The sequence below is a fragment of the Piliocolobus tephrosceles genome, chromosome 5 (genome assembly GCF_002776525.5).
Source record: "Piliocolobus tephrosceles isolate RC106 chromosome 5, ASM277652v3, whole genome shotgun sequence".
Classification (NCBI taxonomy): domain Eukaryota; kingdom Metazoa; phylum Chordata; class Mammalia; order Primates; family Cercopithecidae; genus Piliocolobus; species Piliocolobus tephrosceles.
In genome coordinates this window covers 61,345,051-61,369,091 of record NC_045438.1, presented here as the reverse complement: position 1 = coordinate 61,369,091, position 24,041 = coordinate 61,345,051, and the positions used below count along the sequence as shown (strand labels likewise).

Here is a 24,041-nt window from a genome sequence, read left to right as displayed (position 1 = left end):
AAATAAAATAAAATAAAATAAAATAAAATAAAATAAAATAAAATAAAATAAAATAAAATAAAAATGTAGAACACTGGTTCTGATCTGTCATGGAAAAAAAGAAAAATAGAATTAAAATTTAAAAGTAAAAGAAAAGAAAAATGTAGAATAGTGATTTTGGGAGGAAAGGTCAGAAACCATACCCATAAGAATAACTGCATATAATTAAAAATATTATTATTATTTTTTTTTTTGAGACGGAGTCTCGCTCCCTCGCCCAGGCTGGAGTGCGGTGGCCGCGATCTCTACTCACTGCAAGCTCCGCCTCCTGGGTTCACGCCATTCTCCTGCCTCAGCCTCCCGTGTAGCTGGGACTACAGGCACCCGCCACCGCCGCGCCCGGCTAATTTTTGTATTTTTAGTAGAGACAGGGTTTCACCGTGTTAGTCAGGATGGTCTCGATCTCCTGACCCCGTGATCCGCCGGTCTCAGGCTCCCAAAGTGCTGGGATTACAGGCGCGAGCCACCACGCCCGGCCAATTAAAAATATTATTGATAGAAGAGTTGTAGATACAAATGGTATAGATTTTCTTTAGGAAAAAAGAAGGACAGAACACAACTACTGGAAAAGAAGGTTTAGTAAAATGGAAAAATATTCATTATATATTGTAAAATGTAAAATACAGGTTACCAAAAAGTATGTAGAATATGATCACATTTTGGAGAAAATAAAAGTAGGTATTCCCTGAGAAAGAAGTGTAGAAAACCATACCACACCATTCATAATGTTTATCTATGAATAACTTTACTTCGTTTTGCTTATCTTTGTTTCCTAATTTTTCTTTTTTTTATAGAGACAAGGTCTCACTATGTTGCCCAGGCTGAATTCAAACTCCTGGGTTCAGGCGATCCTCCTGCCTCAGCCTTCTGAGTAGCTGAGACTATAGGCACACACACTGTGCCCAGCTTGGTTTTTTAAATAATAATAATTACTATTATTATTTTTAGAGATAGGGTCTCACTATGCTGTCTAGGCTGATCTTAACCTCTTGGCCTCAAGCAATCCTCCCACCTCAGCCTCCCAAATTGCTGGGATTACAGGCGTGAGCCATGAAGCCCAGCCACCCAGCACGTTTTCTAATTTTTTAATTTTTTCTTAAACATATACACATATATATACATATATATACATAAATAAAATATATATATATGTATTTTTTTTTTTTTTGAGACAGAGTCTCACTCTGTTGCCAGGCTAGAGTGCAGTGGCACGATCTCAGCTCACTGCAACCTCCGCCTCCCGGGTTCAAGCGATTCTCCCGACTCACCCTCCCAAGTAGCTGGGACTATAGGCGCGTGCCACCATGTCCAGCTAGTTTTTGTATTTTCAGTAGAGACGGGGTTTTCCCATGTTGGCCAGGACAGTCTCAATCTCTTGACTTCATGATCCACCCACCTCAGCCTCCCAAAGTGCTGAGATTACAGGAGTGAGTCACCGCACCTGGCCCTTTATTTATTTTTTTTAATTTAATCTGAGAAAAGATAAGGTCGTCCCGTTTTTCTTTTATTTTCAAGGCTAAAGTAAAAGAGCCCATCATCAAACCAATTTTTCTTTCCTATTTTTTTTTTTTTTTTTTTTTTTGAGACAAAGTCTTGTTCTGTCACCCAGGCTGGAGTGCAGTGGCACGATCTCGGCTCACTGCAGTGACGCAATCTCAGCTCACTGCAACCTCCACCTCCCAGGTTCAAGCGATTCTCTTGCCTCAGCCTCCCGAGTAGCTGGGATTACAGACACATGCCACCATGCCCAGCTAATTTTGGTATTTTTAGTAGAGACAGGGTTTCGCCATGTTGCCAGGCTGTTCTCGAACTCCTGACCTCAGGTGATCCACCCGCCGCTACAGGCAAGGGATGGACATTCATGGTGAATACTTTTTTATAACAATTCATTATAGATGTGGATAAAATTCTGTCTTCCTGCTGAATCTAACCAGCTTAATCCTCACTCTCAAAAAACTGACTATAATTTTTACTCAATATCTACCCTTTTTATTTACTAACTTAACCTTCAGGGAAATGTATCATTGAAACCCCCTATATAGATTTAGCAAATAAATAAACTAATGCTTTGCTGGGGACTTTTACACATTTTGATTCAATTACTCCTCGCAACAATCAGTGAGGGGTACTTTGTCATTCAACAAATCTTACAGATGGGGAAACTGAGATACAGAGAGATTATTTAACTACCAAAATCCCACTGCTAGACAGTATTTATTAGCTGAGATTTGAAATAGGTTTTCTTTTTTTTTTTTTTGAGACGGAGTCTCGCTCTGTTACCCAGGTTGGAGTGCTGTGGCCGGATCTCAGCTCACTGCAAGCTCCGCCTCCCGGGTTCACGCCATTCTCCTGCCTCAGCCTCCCAGGTAGCTGGGACTACAGGCGCCGCCACCTCGCCCGGCTAGTTTTTTGTAGTTTTTAGTAGAGACGGGGTTTCACCATGTTAGCCAGGATGGTCTCGATCTCCTGACCTCGTGATCCACCCATCTCGGCCTCCCAAAGTGCTGGGATTACAGGCTTGAGCCACCACGCCCGGCCTGAAATAGGTTTTCAAAAGGTTTTGGTACATTGCAGTTTGTTTTTCCTTTGTATGTATATTTACTAGGAATCAGGAGCAAAAATCCTTCCCCAAGAACAGAAAATACAAGTAATTTGTTAAGAGGGAATAAACATTATTCAAATCATTTAGTCCCCCAAAAATGCCGTTTATTCAAATGCTGAAAAAGAAAATGTCTTTGTGACAGTAAATTAAACAAGGAGCCTTGGCTAACTGTCCTAGAGCAAAGGTAAACTCTAACATGACTCCATTCTCTTCACTATCATAAATACCAAATTTCTCTGTGGTGTTTTCCTATCACTTATCTAAAAAGATAAGCACAACATTAGTGTTACAAGGCTTTGCTTAAAAAAAATTATCCTAAATTTTAAGCCTTTATACTTATATGGACATGAAAGTCAACAAAATGTGTTCTGGTTGATTATGAAAAGTCTTTACACAGTGTGGGAGACAGTGATAGCTCATAAATTGTACTTAAGAACGTGGGTTTTAACTGCTTAACATTAACTCAAAGATTTCTTGCCCACCTTTCACTGAACCCTTTGTTCTACACTGTGGCAGAGACTATTACTGACTGGCTTCCCCACAGCCATTCACAACCTGTTTTCCCTTGTGTCCCTCTAATCCAAAGAAGGCATTTGCTTACCATTTGGTTGGTACAGTCTCTTTTGCTTTTCAGCCTTTGCCTCTTCCCCTTCTTCCTGCCAGAATGTGAAAGAAATACCTGGAGGCATAACAATCATTTGGAACCACGTGTACAAAAACCACAGAACAGACAGAGGAAAGGAGGCGAATACTTGTTAATATCCTAGCACAAGTACACCAGCCCAGCATGCCCCATCTCTGGACCTTTCCTTACAAGAGGAAAATAAACACCTTATTGGTATAATATTGATTGGTTTTTCTGTTACACAAAGCCAGAATGACAAATCCACACACGATAAACACCAGAGTGGTGTTCTTCCCAGGTTTTTTGTTTGTTTGTTTGTTTGTTTGGAGATGGAGTCTCGCTCTGTCACCCAGGCTGGAGTGCAGTGGCGCAATCTCAGCTCACTGCAACCTCTGTCTCCCAAGTTCAAGCAATTCTCCTGTCTCAGCCTCCCGAGTAACTGGGACTAAGGGCGCCCACCACCACATCCGGCTGACTTTTGTATTTTTAGTAGAGACGGCGTTCCACCATATTTGGTCAGGCTGGTCTCGAACTCCTGACATCAGGTGATCCACCCGCCTTGGCCTCCCAAAGTGCTAGGATTACCTGTGAGCCACTGCGCCTGGCCTGTTCTTCCCAGTGTTAAATGACAGCTAGATCTGCATTCTCCTCTTTTTTTTTTTTTTTTTTTTTGAGACGGGGTCTCACTCTGTCGCCAGACTGGAATGCAGCAGCATTGTCTTCGCTCACTGCAACCTCTGCCTCCCAGGTTCAAGCAATTCTCCTGCCTCAGCCTCCCGAGCAGCTGGGACTACAGACATATGCCACCATGCCCAGCTAATTTTCTTTGTATTTTTAGTAGGGACGGGGTTTCACCATCTTAGTCAGGATGGTCTCAATCTCCTGACCTCGTGATCCGCCCGCCTCAGCCTCCCAAAGTGCTGGGATTACAGGGGTGAGCCACCACACCCGGCCTGATATTTTTCAAAATGCTTTTAATAATTTCTACACCAAAACACAACATGAAACTTTGTTTATTCTTCACTACTTTTCAAAATAATATATATATCTGTGAAAAAAATTACCCATTATTCCAATAAAAATTAACAACAGGAAATTAAGATGACTAGAAAACTTCCTGGTAAATTATATTGTAGAACATATCTTTAACATAAACGTAGAAAAATGTGGATGACAAGATTACATAAAAATAAAATATTCCGAGGAAAACTTGCTGCTGTCTTGTTTTGTTTTGTTTTTGTGACAGGGTCTCAGTCTGTCACCAAAGCTTGAGTGCAGTGGTGTGATCACAGCTCACTGTAGCCTCAACTTTCCCTGGCTCAGGTGCTTCTCCCACCTCAGCCTCCTGAGTAGCTGGGACTACAGGTGCATGTCACCACACTTGGCTAATTTTTGTACTTTTTGTAGAGACAGGGTTCCCCCATGTTGCCCAGGCTAGTACAGAACTCCTGGGCTCAAGCAATCCACAGACCTCGGCCTCCCAAAATGCTGGGATTACAGGTGGGAGCCACCATGCCCAGCACAAACTTTCGACTTTTTAATAGGTCAAAAATACTTACCAACTATAAAGTGGGTAAAGACTAGTGAGGCTGGAAGAGGGGTGGTAACTCAACCACGAACTACAAGTCCTAGGAGCTAAGAGATATGTAAATTGTAAGGCTGGTCAGCTCTTTAGCTCAGATATAGGAAAATCATGGAGAAAACAGCTCTAAGTACTATCACGCTGAAGCAGAAACCATTTCAACTGTCAAATTGTGATAAAGAACATTCACAGCCACTGAGGTTGGGATGGGGGCACTTTTTACGTATTGTTAGTAGTAGTGAAGAAAACTATATATGAAAAAAATTAGGTTATATATACTAAGAGGCTTAAACAACTAATACCCTTTAATACAGCAAATTAATTGATAAGACACTATTTTAAGGAAAGAATTAGATATAAAGACCAAGATTTAGACACAACAACAGCTATTAGTATTACATATATTATCAAAATACTAGGAAAAACTTAAATGTTCAGCAAGCAGAAAGGACTCAGTAAAGCATTGCATATTCATATAATAAAAGATATAAACATCCACTAAAAATCAAGTTCTTAAAGAAAAATTCGATAATATAGATAAACACTGATCATATCTAAAGTTAGAGAATCTCAAACTCATTCACAGTACCCTTAGTATCTTAGTTTGTTCACAGGACCCTAGGTCAAAGGAAATACCTGATGATTCCAATCATTACATAATTAGGTAAAGTAATTTAGTAAGTACTTATGTCCAAACAACATCTAATTATTTAAAAATAAAATACAGGCTGCCAGGCACTGTGGCTCACACTTGTAATCCCAGTACTTTGGGAGGCCGAGGCGGGCAGATCACGAGGTCAAGAGATCGTGACCATCCTGGCCAACATGGTGAAACCCTGTCTGTACTAAAAACACCAAAAATTAGCTGGGCATGGCAATGCGCGCCTGTAGTCCCAGCTACTTGGGAGACTGAGGCAGGAGAATCGCTAGAACCCAGGAGGCGGAGGCTGCAGTGAGCTGAGATCGTGCCACTGCACTCCAGCCTGGCAACAGAGTGAGATTCCGTCAAACAAACAAACAAATAAATAAATAAATAAAAATACAGGCTGGGAGTAGTGGCACATGCTTGTAATGCTAGCACTTTGGGAGGCTGAGGTGGCTGGACTGTTTGAGCTCAAGAGTTTGAGACCAGTCAACACAACATGGTGTGACCCTCATCTCTACAAAAACTACAAAACTTAGCTGGGCATGGTGGCATGCACCTTCCAGCTACTCGGAAGGCTAAAATCAGAAGATGGCTTCAGCCCAGGAGGCCGAGGTTGCAGTGAGCTGAGACCGTACCACTGCACCCCAGCCTGAGCAATATAGTGAGACCCTGTTTCAAATAAATAAATAAATAAAAATAAAATACACATAAATTGATATTTGCCTCAGCTGTGAGAAAAAATGCACATATATGGCCGGGCATGGTGGCTCACGCCTGTAATCCCAGCACCTTTGCAGGCTGAGGTGGAAGAATCACGAGGTCAGGAGTTTGAGACCAGCCTGACCAACATGGTGAAACCCCGCCTCTACTAAAAAATACAAAAATTAGCTGTGTGTGGTGGTGGGTGCCTGTAATCCCAGATACCTGGGAGGCTGAGGCAAGAGAATCGTTTGAACCCAGGAGGCAGAGATTGCAGTGAGCTGAGATCATCGTGCCACTGCACTCCAGCCTGGGCAACAGGATAAGACTCCATCTCAAAAAAGACAGACAGATAGATAGATAGAACAATAAATATAAAATAAAATAAAAAATAATTTTAAAATTACAAAAACATTTACAGAAAAAAGTATAAAATCAAAAAGAGGAAGAGGGTTGGGCATGGTGGCTCACGCCTAAAATCCCAGCACCTTGAGAGGTGGAGTCAGGTGGATTACTTGAGCTCCATAGTTCAAGATCAGCCTGGGCTACGTAGCAAAACCACATCTCTACAAAAAAACACAAAAATCAGCCAGGCATAGTGGCACATGCCTGTTGTCCTAGCTACTTGGGAGGCTGAGGTGGGAGGATCACCTGAGCCCAGGGAGGTCGAGGCTGCATCACTGCTCTCCAGGCTGAGCAACAGAGTGAGACCGTGTCTCAAAACAAAAAAAAAAAAGAAGAGTGAAGAAAAAAATAGCCAGGTGCGGTGGCTCACACCTGTAATCCCAGCACTTTGGGAGGCCAAGGCGGACGAATAAATTGAGGTCAGGAGTTCGAGACCAGCCTGGCCAACATGGTGAAATCCCGTCTCTACTAAAAATACAAAAAAAATTAGCCAGGCGTGGTGGCACACACCTGTAATCCCAGCTACTCAGGAGACTGAGGCACGAGAATTGCTTGAACCCAGGAGGCAGAGGCTGCAGTGAGCCAAAATTGTGCCACTGCACTCCACTCAATGCAACAGAGCAAAACTCCATCTCAAAGAAAAAGAAAAAAATACACATAAATTGAAACAAGAAATTGGATTTTTGGCTGGGAGCAGTGGCTCACGCCTATAATCCCATCACTTTGGGAGGCCGAGGCGGGTGGATCACAGGGTCATGAGTTCAAGATAAGCCTCGCCAAGATAGTGAAACCCTGTCTCTGCTAAAAATACAAAAATTACCCCGGCGTGGTGGCAGGTGCCTGTAATCCCAGGTACTCGGGAGGCCGAGGCAAAAGCATCACTTGAACCTGGGAGGCAGAGGTTGCAGTGAGCCCAGATTGCGCCACTGTACTCCAGCCTGGGCAACAACAGTGAGACTCTGTCTCCAAAAAAAAAAAGAAACTTCCCAGAAACAACAAGATATACTAGAAGACATGAAGCAATAGTTTTGAATGTTAAGAAAAAAAATATTCTTAATATTTAATTATTAATTCAGCCAGATTTATGAGAACAAAATACATTATCAGACATGCAAGAACTCAGAAAATCTACATATCCTATATGAAAATGCTACTTAAAAAGACATCCTCAGCCAGGCACAGTGGCTCATGCCTGTAATCCTAGTACTTTGGGAGGCCGAGGCAGGCAGATCACCTGAGCCCAAGAGTTTAAGACCAGCCTGGGCAACATGGCAAAACCCTGTCTCTTCAAAACAAATATGAAAATTAGCCAGGCGTGGTAGTGGGTGCCTTTAAGCCCAGCTACTCAGGAGGCTGAGGTGGGAGGATCACCTGAGCCAGGAGGTCGAGGGTGCAGTGAGCCATGATCATGCCACTGCACTCCAAACTGGGTGTTAAGAATAAAACCAAACTGTCTTCAAAAAAAAAAAAAAAAGACATCCTCATCTAAAAACAACCAAAAGCAAGAATCCAAGAAAAACCACACATAGGATATAAAGAAAAACTACTAGCTGAATATGACCCAGAAGACTTGAAGAAAAGGCAGAATAAATTAACATCAACAATTAGATCTTAATACCTGGAACACTGTTTCAAGCTGCACTTTTTTAATACAGTCATCCCTCAGTATGGTGTGGGGAGGAGTATGTGGACCATGTGGTTGGTTTCAGTTCCTTCCAAACCAGAATCCAAGAATGCTCAAGTCCCTGATATAAAACAGCACCATATTTGCATATAACCTATATGTATCCTCTCGTATACATTAAATCATCCCTATATTACTTATAATACTTAATACAATGTAAATACTTTATAAATAGTTATGCTGGATTTATTTGCTTATTTTTTATTGTCTGGGAGTTTTTTCTAATTTTTTTTCTGTTTGTTTTTTCTAATTTTTTTTTTCTCGGCTCACTGCAGCCTCAACCTCCCCAGCTCAAGTGATCTTCCCACTTCAGCCCCCAAGTTAGCTGGGACCACAGGCATGCACCACTATACCCAGGTAGTTTTTTGTTTACTTTTTCGTAGAGACAAAGTCTCACTATATTGCTCAGGTTGGCCTTGAACTCCTGCGCTCAAGCAATCCACCCGCCTAGACCTCCCAAAGTGCTGGAATTACAGATGTGAGCCACAGCGCCCAATCTTGAATATTTTCAACACACAGTTGATTGAATCTGTGGATGCAGAACCTATAGATAGAGAGGGCTGATGGTACTAAAGATTACATTTCCTTCTCCACGAGTCTCAACATATTAATCTACTCAGCAGTAAATAAATTTTAAAATCATAGTATTTCAATGCTGTTGAATGCTTTAAATGTTCACTTTTTAGAATTAACCCATGGACAAAAGAGCATTGAATACACCAAAATACTACAAACATCATTACTAACATTATACTTTAAAAATTGGGAAGTAGCAACAAAGAGTGGGAAAGATGTATTACCTCCTTTAACATTCATGTTAGAAAGACACAATCTCTAAAGATTGAACCAGGAGGAATTTGAAACCCTGAACAGACCAATATCAAGTTATGAAATGGAATCAGTAATTAAAAGCCTACCAACCAAAAATAGCCCTGGACCAGATGGATTCACAGTTGAATTCTGCCAGACATACAAAGAAGAGCTGGTACCAATCCTACTGAAACTATTCCAAAATATCAAGGAGGGAGGATTCCTCCCTAATTTATTCTATAAAATCAGTATCATCCTGATACTAAAATCTGGCAAAGATACAACAAACAGAGGAAAGTACAGGCCAATATCCCTGATGAACGTAGATGCAAAAATCCTCAACAAAATACAAACCAAATCCAGCAGCACATTGAAAAGATAATTCACTATGATCAAGTGGGCTTTATTCCTGGGATGCAAGGATGGTTCAACATATACAAATGAAGAAATGTGATTCACCACAGAAACAGAAATAAAAACAAAAACCATATGATCATCTCAGTAAGCACATAAAAAGCATGTGACAAATCTAACATTCCCTTCATGACAAAAATGCTCAACAAACTAGGCACTGAAGGAACACAGCTCAAAATAATAAGAGCCATCTATGACAAACCCACAGCCAACATAATACTGAAAGAGCAAAAGTTGGATGCATTCCCCCAACAACTGGAACAAGACAAGGATACTACCCACTCTCACCACCCCTATTCAATACAGTATTGGAAGCCCTAGCCAGAGCAATCAGGCAAGAGAGAGAAATGAAAGGCATCCTAACAGGAAAAGAGGATATCAAATTATTTATTTACTGATAATATGATCCTGTACCTAGAAAACCCTGAAGATTCCTTCAAAAAGTCTCCAAGACCTGATAAACGACTTCAGTACAGTTTCACGATAAAATATCAACATATAAAAATCAACCGCATTTCTATACACCAATAACATTCAAGCTGAGAACCAAACCAAGAATGCAATCTTGGCTGGGGGCTAGGGGAGGGAGCTGGCCCACACCTGTAGTCGGCAGCACTTTGGGAGGCCAAGGTGGGAGAACTGCTTGAGCCCAGGAGTTCAAGACCAGCCTTGATAACATAGTGAGACCCTGTCTCCACAAAAAATTTAAAAATTAGCCAGGCTTAGTGGTGTACACCTGTGGTCCCAGCTACTGAAGAGGCTGAGGTGGGGGAATTGCTTAGGCCCAGGAGATTGAGGCTGCACTGAGCCATGATCACGCCACTGCACTCCAGCCTCAGTGACTAAGCGAAACTCTGTCTCAAAAAGATAAAATAAATAAGTTATTTTAAATTTTTTAAAATAAGAAAAAGACAACCCTATTAAAAAGTGGGCGAAGGACATGAATGGATACTTCTCAAAAGAAGACATACAAGTAGCCAAAAAATATGGGAGAAAATGTTCAACATCACTAATTTATGTTTCATCAGAGAAACACAAATTAAAACCACAGCGAGATACCATCTTACACCAGTCAGAATGGCTATTATCAAAAATAAAAAACAAGAGATGTTGACAAGGTTGAAGAGAAAAGGGAACACTTATATACTGTTGGCAGGAATATAAACTAGTTCAGCCCCTGTGGAAAGCAGTTTGGAGATTCCTCAAAGAACCAAAAATAGAATTACCATTTGACCCAGCAATCCCATTACTAGGTATCTACCCAGAGGTAAAGAAATCATTCTACCAAAAACACACCTGCATTCGTATGTTTATCATAACACTATTCACAAAACAGCAAAGTCATGGAATCCTCCTTGGTGTCTATCAACAGTTAAAAAGAAAATGTGGTATATATACACCATGAAATACTATGCAGCCATAAAAAAGAATGAAATCACGTCCTTTGCAGCAACATGGGTTGGGCTGGAAGCCATTATCCTAAGTGAAATAAGAAAACAGAAAATTAAATACTGCATGTCCTCACTTATAAGTGTGAGCTAAACAATGGGTACACACAGACATAAAGATGTGAATAACAGACACCGGGGACTCCAAAAGGGGGAAAACAGAAGGGAATGGGTTGAAAAACTACTTACCGGGTACTATGTTCACTATTTGGGTGATGGGTTCAACAGAAGCCCAAACTCAGCATTATGCAATATACCCATGCAACAACCCTGCACATGTATCCCCAAATCTAAAATCTAAAAGAAGAAAAAAATTCACATTGGAAAGATCAGAGATAATATCTAAATTAATAAATAATGAAAAAGAAATTTAAGTTTATAATTTAAAGCCATAGAAGTATTTACTAGAGGCCGGGCACGGTGGCTGACACCCGTAATCCTAGTACTTTGGGAGGCTGACGCGGGCGGATCACAAGGTCAGGAGATCGAGACCATCCTGGCGAACACGGTGAAACCCCATTTCTACTAAAATTACAAAAAATTAGCCAGGTGTAGTGGTGGGCACCTGTAGTCCCAGCTTCCCGGGAGGCTGAGGCAGGAGAATAGTGTGAATCCGGGAGGCGGAGGTTGCAGTGAGCTGAGATCACGCCACTGCACTCCAGCCTGGGCAACAGAGGCAGACTTTGTCTCAAAAACTAAAAAGTATTTACTAGAAACAAATTAAAATAGAAGCAATAAATTTGAAGGTTAGGATGAGAAAAGGGAAAACAAAAGGGGTAGTGGGATTTCACAAAATTGCTCAGCCTCTCTGATGGAAACTTAACAAAAACTGCCTAAAATTGATAAATCAAGAAGCAGAATTATATGTATATTATTTAAAGTTATAATGGTAAGCAACAGTAAGCAACAGCAAAACTTACACAGAAATAGTTAACACTGGTTACCTCTGAGATGTGACAAGGACGGTCTCCGGCACAGACAGTGAGGAGGAAGGCTTTTACTTTTTTTTTTTGAGACGGAGTCTTGCTCTGTCGCCCAGGCTGGAGTGCAGTGGTGCAATTTCGGCTCATTGCAAGCTCCACCTCCCGAGTTTACGCCATTCTCCTGCCTCAGCCTCCCGGGTAGCTAGGACTACAGGTGCCCACCACCACACCTGGCTAATTTTTTTGTATTTTTAGTAGAGACAAGGTTTCTACAGGATGGTCTCAATCTCCTGACCTTGTGATCCGCCCACCTCAGCCCCTCAAAGTGCTGGGATTACAGGCGTGAGCCACAGCATCCAGCCTAGGCTTTTACTTTTCATTTTATATACAACTATACTGTTTAAGTTTTTTACCACATGCAACCGTTATTTCATAATTTTAATAGCATAAAATTATTTCCACTTTGATACAAATATACAACAAAGATCAACAGATTGCTAAAAAATCAGTTAATACAATTCTGGTTTTGTAAATAAGACAAGATCAAATTACATAAAATCTTTCAGGAGACAGAAAAGTCCTTTTTTAAATTTGCACCTAAATCCTAAAATAAGAGTTCATCCCCTGTGGAAAGCAGTTTGGAGATTCCTCAAAGAACCAAAAATAGAATTATCATTTGACCCAGCAATTCCATTACTAGGTATCTACCCAGAGGAAAATAAATCATTCTACCAAAAAGATACCTGCACTCGTATATTTATCGTAACACTAAAATAATAGGATTTACTCAGTGTTTAAGTCATTCTTAAAATGCAATTACAATAACTAAATTGAGGCTGGGTGCAGTGGCTTATTTACACCTGTAATTCCAGCACTTTGGGAGGCCAAAGCAGGTAGATGGCTTGAGCCCAGGAGTTCGAGACCAGCCTGGGCAACATGGAAAAATCCATTGTCTCTACAAGAAGTGCAAGAATTAATCAGGCATGGTGGTACATGCCTGTAGTCCCAGCTCTTCAGGAGGCTGAGATGGGAGGATCATTTGAGCACAGGAAGTCAAGGCTACAGTGAACTGTGATTGCATGACTTTCACTTCTGCCTGGGTGACAAGAGCAAGACCCTGTCTCAAGAAAAGAAAGAGAGGAAAGAAAGAAAATACAGAACAAAAAGAAAAGAAGAGAAAAGAGAGAAAGAAAGGGAGAAAGGGAGGGAAAGAGGAAGGGAAGGAGGGAGGGAGTCTTCCAAAAACCATGGACTTACCTTTCTGTCCAAATTTAAGTATCTACAAACATCTGCAAAACACTTTGCCATGAATAGGTTTTGTTCTATAACTACAGAACAAAACAAAGTTAACTGGCCTATTTGGTAAATAAATCCATTCCCCAATCACGTCCAGCTTAGTAACTGAGATCATCCATTATAAACCCTCACTGAAAAAAATGTTTTTAAATAGAAAATACACAACAGGTTTAAAGCCGCTATAAGAAGAGTGTACTTTTCCTTTAGCAAGACTTATTATATATAGCTCAAGTTAAATATATATATATATATCTTTTTTTTTGAGATGGAGTCTTACTCCAGGATGGCATGCAATGGCACAATCTCGGCTCACTGAAACCTCTGCCTCCTGGGTTCAAGTGACTCTCCTGCCTCAGCCTCCTGAGTAGCTGGGACTACAGGTGCGCACTACCACGCTCAGCTAATTTTTGTATTTTTCAGTAGAGACGGGGTTTCACCATATTGGCCAGGCTGGTCTCGAACTCCTGACCTCGTGATCTGCCCACCTCAGCCTCCCAAAGTACTGGGATAGCAGGCGTAAGCCACCACACCCCGCCAAGTTAAAGATATTTTATAAAGACATCTGTTGCTGGGCGCAGTGGCTCACGCCTGCAATCCTAGCACTTTGGGAGACCAGGCGGGCAGATCACGACGTCAGTAGAACGAGACCATCCTGACTAACTCGGTGAAACCCCGTCTCTACTAAAAATACAAAAAAAAATTAGCCGAGCGTGGCAGTGTGTGCCTGTAGTCCCAGCTGCTGGGGAGGCTGAGACGAGAATGGCGTGAATCCAGCAGGCGGAGCTTGCAGTGAGCCGAAATTGCGCCAATGCACTCCAGCCTGGGCGACAGAGCAAGACTGTCTCAAAAAAGAAAAAAACAGACACCTGTTACTTGAGGACTTTACAGGTTTTTATTTCTCTGTGATCACTCACTTCTGGATAAGAACTCAAACCCTCAATAAATAAATACTGCTGCACACTTGTATCCTGAATTACATCCTGTCTTCTCTCTTGAGACTCTCTTTTACCCCGTACAGTGCACGTTCGAAACAGCTATTACAGGAAGTGTTGGACTATCAGCTATTTATAAATGGACAAAAATCTTTAAATAGCTTTGTCTGCTACTCCTTTATGGTTCTAGATACTCTCTGGTTTTAAAGAAATTGTCATGCTAGTTATTCATCTTGTCCCTTTGTTTTAGAGTCCAAAAGTAGTACTAATATTAGTCGCATTATAACAAGTTGATCTTTAAAAGAACACATTAGTTTTAAAACATCCAAATACTCTTACTCTAATAGTTTACCACCAAGAAAATTGCAAATTGTAATGTATTGCTTTAAAATCTTCTATATTGTCATCTAACCCTGCACTACAGAATAATTTTTCAAAACAAATAGATGCCCCTCATTATGCCTGAAGGGTTTATTCAGGGACCCCTGCATATACCAAAATCCACACATACTCAGGTCCTGCAGTTGGCCCTGGAGAACCCGCCTATACAAAAAGTCGGCCTTCATATACGCAGGTTTCACAAACCTGCATGTAAGTGGACCCATGCAGTTCAAACTCCTGCTGTTCAACGGTCAACTGTACACAACTTATAACACCACATATTAACTTGTCTAGCATATCAAGTTCAAAAATATAAGACACTACATTTTATACACCTTAAAATATAAAAATACTTAATTCATCAACATTGACACAGATTGCATTAAAAACCTTTCCACGGATCTACTCTTCCTATATAAAACTCAGAGACACAGAGACTGTTTTAGGAGCCTTTCCCATGCTCCTAAAACAGTAGCCATAAGAAAGTAGCTTAAACCCAGGAGGCAGAAGTACAGTGAGCCTAGATCGCGCCACTGCCCCCTAGCCTGGATAACAAAGCAAAACTCTGTCTCAAAAAAAGAAAAAGAAAGAAAGTAACTTGCGCTTCCTTTAACAAATGATTTATAGCTCATTTTTATGTGTTAATTATCACTGTCAGCCAGGTGCAGTGGCTCTTACACTTGTAATCCCAGCACTTTGGGAAGTCGAGGTGGGCAGATCTCCTGAGGTCAAGAGTTTGAGACCAGCCTGGCCAACATGGTGAAACCCGTCTCCACTGAAAAACACAAAACTAGCTGGGCATGGTGGCACATTCCTGTAATCCCAGCTACTTGGGAGGCTGAGGCAAGAGAATCGCTTGAACCCAGGAGGCAGAGGTTGCGGTGAGCCAAGATCGTGCCATTGCACTCCAGCCTGGGCAAGAAGAACAAAACTCCATCTCAAAAAATATATATATATATTATTATTGTCTTAACATTTCACTTCCTTATTCTTAGCCAACACCCCCATCTCCAGTCTTCAAATATTTCTATCTTATACATCACTGTATTAGTGAACCATTCCAAGCCATTACTTCCAAAGGTAAACGGCTTCTAGGAATTTAACTTACACATTACTAAGTATAAAATGCTGTGCTTACTAGAATATTCCACTTCAGTGTTAGTACTAGCAAGACTGGAAAGAGCCAATGATGTAAGTCAATACAACAAGATACAACAAAAATATTAAGAGAAACAAGGCATCTCTGTATATAGATATGTCATAATGTTTAAGTAATGTTTAAAATTAAAAATATGGGCCAGGCACGGTGGCTCACGCCTGTAATCCTAGCACTTTGGGAGGCCAACGGAGATGGATCACTGGAGGTCAGGAGTTTAGAGACCAGCCTGGCCAACATGGTGAACCCTGTCTCTACTAAAAATACAAATAAATTAGCCAGGTATGGTGGTATGTGCCTATAGTCCCAGCTACTCAGGAGGCTGAGGCAGGAAAATTGCTTGAACCTGGGAGGTGGAGTCTGCAGTGAGCCAAGATCTTCCCACTGCACTCCAGCCTGGGTGACAGAGCAAGACGTTCCACCTCAATAAATAAATTAAATAAAAATAAAAATAGGGCCAGGCATGATGGCTTATGCCTGTAACCCCAGCACTTTGGGAGGTCAAGGTAGGAGGATTACTTGAGGCTAGGAGTTCAAGACTAGACTGAGAGACACAGGAAGACCTCATCTCTACAAATAATTTAAAAAAAAAAACAAAAAACAGAAAACAGCTGGGCGTGGCCCACATCTGTAGTCTCAGTTACTCAGGAGGCTGAGGCGAAACAATCGCTTGAGCCCAGGCAGCCAAAGCTGCAGTGAGCCATGATCTAAAAATAGAGAAGTGTGCAGCACACTAGCATGTCATATTTAATGACATCTTTAAGTTAACACGCATGCACATACCCCAAAAGAAAATCCCTCTTAAAGGACAACCAAGAATGATTGCCTCTAAAATAGGGAAAGAATGGCTGCGAAAGGGATGACTTATGTTACGCTGGTGGTTTTTTGTTTTTGTTTTTTTGAGACAGAGTCTCACTCTCTCGCCCAGGCTGGAGTGCAGTGGTGCAATAGTAGCAGCTTCCACATCCCAGGTTCAAGCAATTGTTGTGCCTTAGCCTCCCAAGTAGCTGGGATTACAGGTGTCTACTATCACACACGGCTAATTTTTTGTATTTTTAGTAGAGACGGAGTTTTCACTGTTGGCAAGGCTGCCCTTGATCTCGTTACGTCAAGTGATCTGCCCACCTCGGCCTCCCTGAAGTGCTGGGATTACAGGCATGAGCCACCATGCCCAGCCACGTTGTATATTTTTATGCATATATACTATTTACAAACTTTTTTTTATAATACCTTTTTTTCAAAGAGAGTCTCATTCTGTTGCCCATACTGAAGTGCAATGGCATCATCATAGCTCACTACAGCCTAAAACTCCTGGGTTCAAGCAATCCTCCCACCTCATCCGGCCATAAAATACTTTTCTGAAAAAGTAGTGCAATATCCTTGATTTCATTCATAAATTGATAGTTCAAGCATTGATTTGCTTTATCAAGCTATTTCAGCCTTAATATTTCTCCTATAACTTGAAAGAAGACATAACAGTTTTCCTATTTATCCACACACTGATTTAAACATTTTTATTGAAAGGTCACTTGATGGATCAGAGAATTATTTGCTGCTAAGCCACTCATCCAAAGACTCTAAACCTACACAGTTTAGTGTGATAGCTACTAATTAGTTTCTCAATCACACTAACTACATTCCAGTAATCAATACCTATGTGTGGCTTGTGGCTAGCATACTGGACAGCACCGATGCAAAACATTTTCAGATCACTGCTCTACACCAGGAGTCAGCAAACTAGAGCCTGCAGACTAAATTCAGCCAACCACTTATGTGTGTAAATAAAGGTCTACAGGAACACAGCCATCCTTATCGATATTGGATTACGTATTATCTGTGGATGCTTTGGCACTACAATAGAGTTGAGTAATTGCAACAGAGACAGTGTAACCCAAAACGCCCAAAATATTTAGTATCTGCCTCTTTACAGAAAAAGTTTGCTGACCACTACTCTAGATTATCAAATTTCATTGAAAAAGAAAACATTAATTTCCCTTAGGCCTCAAAAAGTTTTTGAAGGCGTGCATTGCAAAAATGACAAACCCGCTAAACCTAAACAGATGACCACTTCATTTACTGTTAAAGATACTTAATTTTTTACCATAAATCCATAAAACAAAAGATGTCCTAAAATTTAAATACTGATATTTTCTAAGCATCTCTATAAAATGCTAGTAAAAGCACAGAAAACAGATTACTAGTCTAGCAATTCTAAAAGACCCGGCCTAAGAGAAAATATTTATTTCTCAAAAATATGCCTATTTTTCTTAGCAATATCTGTTCAAAGAAATGGGCTGGGCACAGTGACTCGTGTCTATAATCCCAGCACTTTGGGAGGCTGAAGCAAAAGGATCACTGGAGCCCAGGAGTTCGAGACCAGCCTGGGTAACACAGTGAGCACAGTGAGACCTCGTCTCTACAAACCAACAACAAAAATTCACCAGCATGTGCACCTGTGGTCCTAGCTACTCAACAGGCTGAGGCAGGAGGATCACTTGAGCCCAGGAGTTCAAGGCCACAGTCAGCTAGGACTGCATGACTACACTCCAGCCTTGGTGACAGAGTGAGAGACTCTCAAGGGAAAAAAATGAAAAAAGAAATTTATCAACTGTTTGGAAAAGCAGTACATTTCTTAGGAAAAAATATACTAGAAATATTTACATCTAACCACCTATTTCATGTAACATTACTGTATTTCAGGCTTTCAAAACAATTACTGAAAACACTATTTTTTAAGAAGAGTAAATAAACTTGTGTTTTTAAAGGAATTTGGTCTGCTTTTAAGATCAGTGAAGCATCTTTACCAATTAAAGGCATTTTTAATTGAATTTTGCATATTATATGCCCAACTTTACAAGGCACTGGGCAGAGAATGATGATCCTTTTGCAGCTAGTAATTTATGAGGCATATTAGTATCACTTACAGTGACTTTACATACGTAAGAACAAACGGGTAGAAACACAGCTGAGGAGTACACCAAGTGATTAAGAGAAGGCTTCAAGGAGGAAAACAATTTGAGTTGGGTATTGAAGTATGAGCAAACAGGTTTGTAAAGGCAAAAGGCGGAGGGAAGAATGGCACACCACCACAATTCTAGAGTGAATGTAGAGCAAAGAAAATGAGACATGAAAGGACTTAAGTACCAGAAAGTACGAGTTCAATGCTTCAGAAATATACAGCTTGAATGCAACTGGAAAAAAGAAATGGTGGCAGGTATAAAGACTACAGACTTCAGGGTCTGAATGCAAATGTCTTTACATGCCAAACTAAGGAATTAAGATTGGATCTAAGTCTCAAGCATTATTCATGCAAGGAGAGGAGAGAAAGAGATGAGATCGGATCTGATAGTATAAGCCATAGTAAATGTTTAGTTTTCCAGAAAGAGATATGACATGATTGATTTTATAGGAAAATGACACTAACAGCAATCTGGATCTTGGGACTACAGTGAGAGACCAATCAGCTACTATCCAAATCAGAAATAATGGCCAAAAGTGTTGAGGGAGGATGAAGAAAAAAACAGATGAAAAGCAGCAGCATGGCCGGGTGAAATCCCAGCACTTTGGGAGGCTGAGGCAGGTGGATCACCTGAGGTCGGGAGTTCGAGACCAGCCTAACCAACATGTCTCTACTAAAAATACAAAATTAGCCAGGCGTGGTGGCATATGCCTGTAATCCCAGCTGCTCGGGAGGCTGAGGCAGGAGAATCGCTGGAACCCAAGAGGCAGAGGTTGCGGTGAGCTGAGATCGTGCCATTGCACTCCAGCCTGTGCAACAAGAGCAAACTCCACCTCAAAAAGAAAGAAAAGCAGCAGCTACATGTAGTAGAATCTACAGTCCTGCACTCCTACTTTGTAAATGTCCTTTATATATGATAATTTCCCTTTTCCCTTTTGTGTATAAATGCACTTTTGGCATGGAAAAAAGTTTATACGGTAAGTTATCAAGACCGGAGGTAAGATGGCCTTTTGTTGTTTTTCCACCCATGGTATTTGGAAGGAAAATGCAAGAACTCTAAGTTAGATGTGGATTACAGGCTATCTCTGCTGTGACACTATGAGCATGACAGTGAACCTCTCAAAGCTCTACATTTCTCATTTGGAAAAAGATGAAATTGAACTAGATGATCTAAAACTTTGGAAAGTTCTAATCCTCTGATGATACTGGCAAATCTTTAATCTTCTGTAAGTATCCAATAAAAATGCAAATATAATAATTTAACTATAAACCAATTGTGAAAAACCCATCAAACACAGGCAAATACTATTGTACCTATTAGCTATATGCATCTACATGTACTTATTGTGAAGAATTTCATGACATACATTATGTAGTCATCAACCACTCATTTGAAACCCTGACAAAAGAAACTCTGTAAGCTGTGTCAGCCACGCACACCACCACGCCCGGCTAATTTTCGTATTTTTAGAAGAGACAGGGTTTCGTGTTGTTGGCCAGGCTGGTCTCCTGGTCTCAGGTGATCCACCTGCCTTGGCTTCCCAAAATACTGGGATTAAAGGCGTCAGCCACGGCGCCCAGCCAACAAAAGAACTTTTTAACAATATTCCTTTATCGATCAAATTTTTAAATGTTTCTAACTGGAGAAATGCAGTCTTAAAATCTGTAACCATAAATTGTCATGTGTGACTTCTTAATAATGAAGAAAATTTATTTTATTAATTCTTGCTTGTATAAAAAATTCAAATATTCTGAACTTGTTTCTCTTCAAGAATAACATTTGGCTGGGTGTGGTGGCATGAGCCTGTAATGCCAGCACTTTGGGAAGCCAGGAGTTCAAGACCAACCTGAACAACACAGCAAGACCCTGTCTCTATAAAATGAAAAAAACAAAAAAAGAACGACTTTTAAGCCAGATTTTTTTTTTTTTTTTTTTTTTTTTTTTTTAAGAAAAAGATAGTTGGAGGTCCAGCATGGTGGCTCACGCTTGTAATCCAGCATTTTGGGAGGGTGAGGCAGGAGGATCACTTGAGCCCAGGAGTTCAAGACTAGCCCTGCCAACACAGCAAGACCCTGTCTCTACAAAAAATACTCAAAAGTATAAATATTAAATAAAAAGGAGAGTTGGTTCAAAAGCCTCTATTCTTGCAAAAAGGTGAACAAATAACATTTTTAATTAGAGGTGAAAAACTCAGATGTAAATCTTGCATTTCCAGCTTGTTATAAATTTATGTGATATAATATTGCCTAAAGTCATACTTCAAGGGAAATAACTTAAGATTTTGCAAACTGTAGTATTAAACTTTTCTAATGATATTTTAAGTTACTTCTTTCAATGTTTCTTTTAAAGACCTGAACAATGTTTTGGTTATATACTACATTATATATACCAGAATCACTTCTCTTTAATGTAACCTATGTGATTTCTGGCTCCCTAAAACAGCATTATGCATTTTCTGAGTTAACCAAAATAAAATCTGGAAAGAGCTAAACTGTAATCTACCATGATCAGAGTGTAAAATCCTTTACTATGCAAATCTGCCTCACAGTTTAAAATAGTTAAAAAAAAAAAATTAACATGAACCCAAAGGACACAGATGTTCTTTCAAATTGCTGGTATCAATGAACATAAAACTAATCCCACTACCAACCCACAAGAGATGTGGGTGTTTACTGTAAAGTTGCAAATCTCAACCAGATCTTTCATCCAGGAAAAAAGCCTTTATTATGGTTTTTCTTATACATAACATAGTGATTTAAACTAACGCTTTCAGACCCTAAGAGACCTTTTTTTTTTTTTTAGAAAAAAAGAGCATTATATTTTGAAGACAACCAAACTAATCTTACTCTAGTAAAGAAGCTTTATTAATTCTAACTAACAAATTTCACTCAAAAAGGAAGTGTATTCGAATCAAGCACTTTATTAGAGGGGAAAAATATTCAAAAACTATAGAAGCAGGAATTATCTGGTTTTTGTTATAAGCCCATACTATTCAAATACAATTCAGAAGCAGAATTTTTAACTTCTCAAAAGTTCCCTAATAAGAGAAAGCTATTTTAACAACAACAACAAAAAAAAAATACATTTTTTAAAACCTAAAGTATATTACAAAGTTAGCATGAGGAATATGGGAAAAACCCACCTCAGATTTATTAACAGTGTCCAAACAGGAAAACTGGATGTGCTTTCCCCAAATATATCTGATAAAATTCCCACAAGAACACTAGTATAACAGGTAGAGTGGATATTCCAAAACCAAAATATGTTAATTATAGTAACTCACATTCTATGATAAGCATTCAAGGACACCTGGTAATTAAAGGAATTATGAGAAACAACTGAGTACCTTGAGGCCTGTTCAAGTTATTACAAGAGAAAAAAAACTCTGCAATAATAATAATAATCCTTTACACTTGGATAGTACTTTGCAATTTTCACGATACCTTATGACAAAACACTATAGAGTTATTTGTTTTATGAAATTAGTGCATACGCACACAACCTACTTTGGTCCTAGAGTTCATATACCAACCACATCAAATTATAATAGCGCGCACAAAGATAAGCAGCACTTCAAATTTTACTAATGTCATTGTGGCTGATCATCAGTGTATTCAGAAATATTTCGTTACAATCCTCTTCCGTAGAGTTTGACTCGCTAATTTAAAGTCTATGCTGGACAGGGTATCTTCCTGGGTCCCTAACCTTGGGGGAGGGTAATTCCTGCCAGGAAGCTGGTTCCACCAGTCCTGCTGTAGCTGCTGTCTGACCTCCAGGACCAAGTAAGGATAGGCATTCTCAGTACTTTATCCAGCTCTTCTTATCTTAAGAGGACAATCAGTAAAGGCTTCCCAAGGTGTTCCTACAGTTCTCTCCCAACTCCTAGGAAAACAAAGGTTCAGGCCCAGCTTTGTCACTCTGTATTCCCTTCTTGATAATCTAGGTACTCGATAAGCCCCAGCCCACAGTCATCGGACAGAGGATGGAGTGGAGGACATAATACCCAAGATAGCCAAGGGGCTGCGAGGTAAAGGGTGGTTAGCAGAGAACTGAGCCAACTCTTAAGCTACCGCTTGCGAAACGCAGCTGGCCCATCAGGTCTCCTTCGAAGGGGGAAGGTACGCAATTCAGAATGTGAGAATGAGAAATCCGGGACGCCGGGCATACGACAGGGATGGGAGTACTGCACAGAGGGGCCAACGGGCCGGCCAGCCCCAGGGGGCGGAGATCGCGGCCGGGGGCGGCGGTGCCCAGCGGGTCAGAGCCACGGGGCTGGCGAGGACCCCAGGCCGTGTTCGCCCGACGGGCTCCCCGGCGAGGTTTCAAACCGCCGCCCCCGCGAGGCGCTCAGCCGATTGGAAGTTCCACAACGACCGTCACTACACAGGGCCGGAGCGGCAATTCCGCGGCGGAGCTCTGCCTGCCCGCTGCGTTCCCCCAAGAGACCAGACCCCAAAACTCCTCCTCCACCGCGGTCCCAACTCGAGTCCCGCCGCCGTCTGCGAGCACTCGGAGGGCGCCCCTCTGGGACGGGACCGACGCCTCGGACCGGGCTGCGCCGCGGGAGTTCGAGGGGCGCAACGGCGACCGCGCGGGGGAGGCGGGCGGAATGGGCGCCCCTCGGAGTCGGCGTCGGGACGCGACCCCACGACCCCCTCCGCCTCGCCCCTCGGGCACGGCCCGACTGGGATCCGACCCACCCATCCCGCCAGGTCGCGGGCAGGGCGAGGACCCGAGAGAGCCTACTCCTCCCGCCCCTGCTCTTACCCATCTTTCCGCCTCGCCTTGTAGACGTGCCCGTAGGTGCCGCGTCCCACTTTGCACCCTTCGTACTCAAACAAATCCTCCACCCGCTCCCGCTCCGCCGCCAGCTTCGCCTTGAAATCATAATCCATTGTCTGCTTCCCCCATAGAGGCACGGGACGCGGGGGCCGCCGCCGCTCAGTCCCTCCTCCTCCTCCCCCCGCGACCGCCGCTCCACTTCTCCAACAGACGCCTCTCGGGCGCGCGCGCGCGCGCCGCCCGCCGCTCCGCGGTCCGCCTTCAGCAAGGGACTCCTCGGCGGCCGCAGCAGCCACCTCCTCCACCTCTTCCTCCTCCTCCGCGACGGCGGCGGCGGCTCCCACAGGCACCCCCAGTCCCGCCTCCCCTCTTCATTTCCTTGTTTTGGAACCTGGTGGGCAGCGCCGTGGCTTCCTCGAGCTCATTAACGAACTCACCGGCCCGCCCCATGGTCGCGGAGGCTCCTGGGAAATGTAGTCCCGAAGGTCTCAACGGCCAGGGCGGTTTCGCCGGCCTAAGAAATACAGCTCCCAGGTTACCTTGGGCCGCCACAGCCTCGCCCCCGACAAAGCATGCGCGCCTGCGTACCAGGGCCGCTCCCCCCCTCAGGTAGCGCGGGGCTCCCGGTTCCTGTGAAGGTGGAAAGCTGGAAGTTCC

The 24,041-nt window shown here is 41.9% G+C and overlaps 1 protein-coding gene across 5 annotated transcripts in view; it reads right to left on the bottom strand.

Annotated features, from left to right (window-relative positions):
• Nucleotides 1–23,821, bottom strand: part of CDK19 (cyclin dependent kinase 19) — a 218,374-nt gene extending 194,553 nt beyond the window's left edge. For 2 of the 5 annotated variants that reach the window (XM_023206026.3, XM_023206028.3), the window contains exon 1: nt 23,370–23,821. In XM_023206026.3, coding sequence (XP_023061794.1) covers nt 23,370–23,497 — 128 coding nt within the window. In that variant the 5' untranslated portion in view covers nt 23,498–23,821. Of the gene's footprint in view, nt 1–3,242; nt 3,615–23,369 lie in introns of those variants that run through there. The other 3 variants (XM_023206027.2, XM_023206030.2, XM_023206029.2) reach the window with 2 other exon arrangements.
• Between the last annotated feature and the right edge of the window lie 220 nt (nt 23,822–24,041).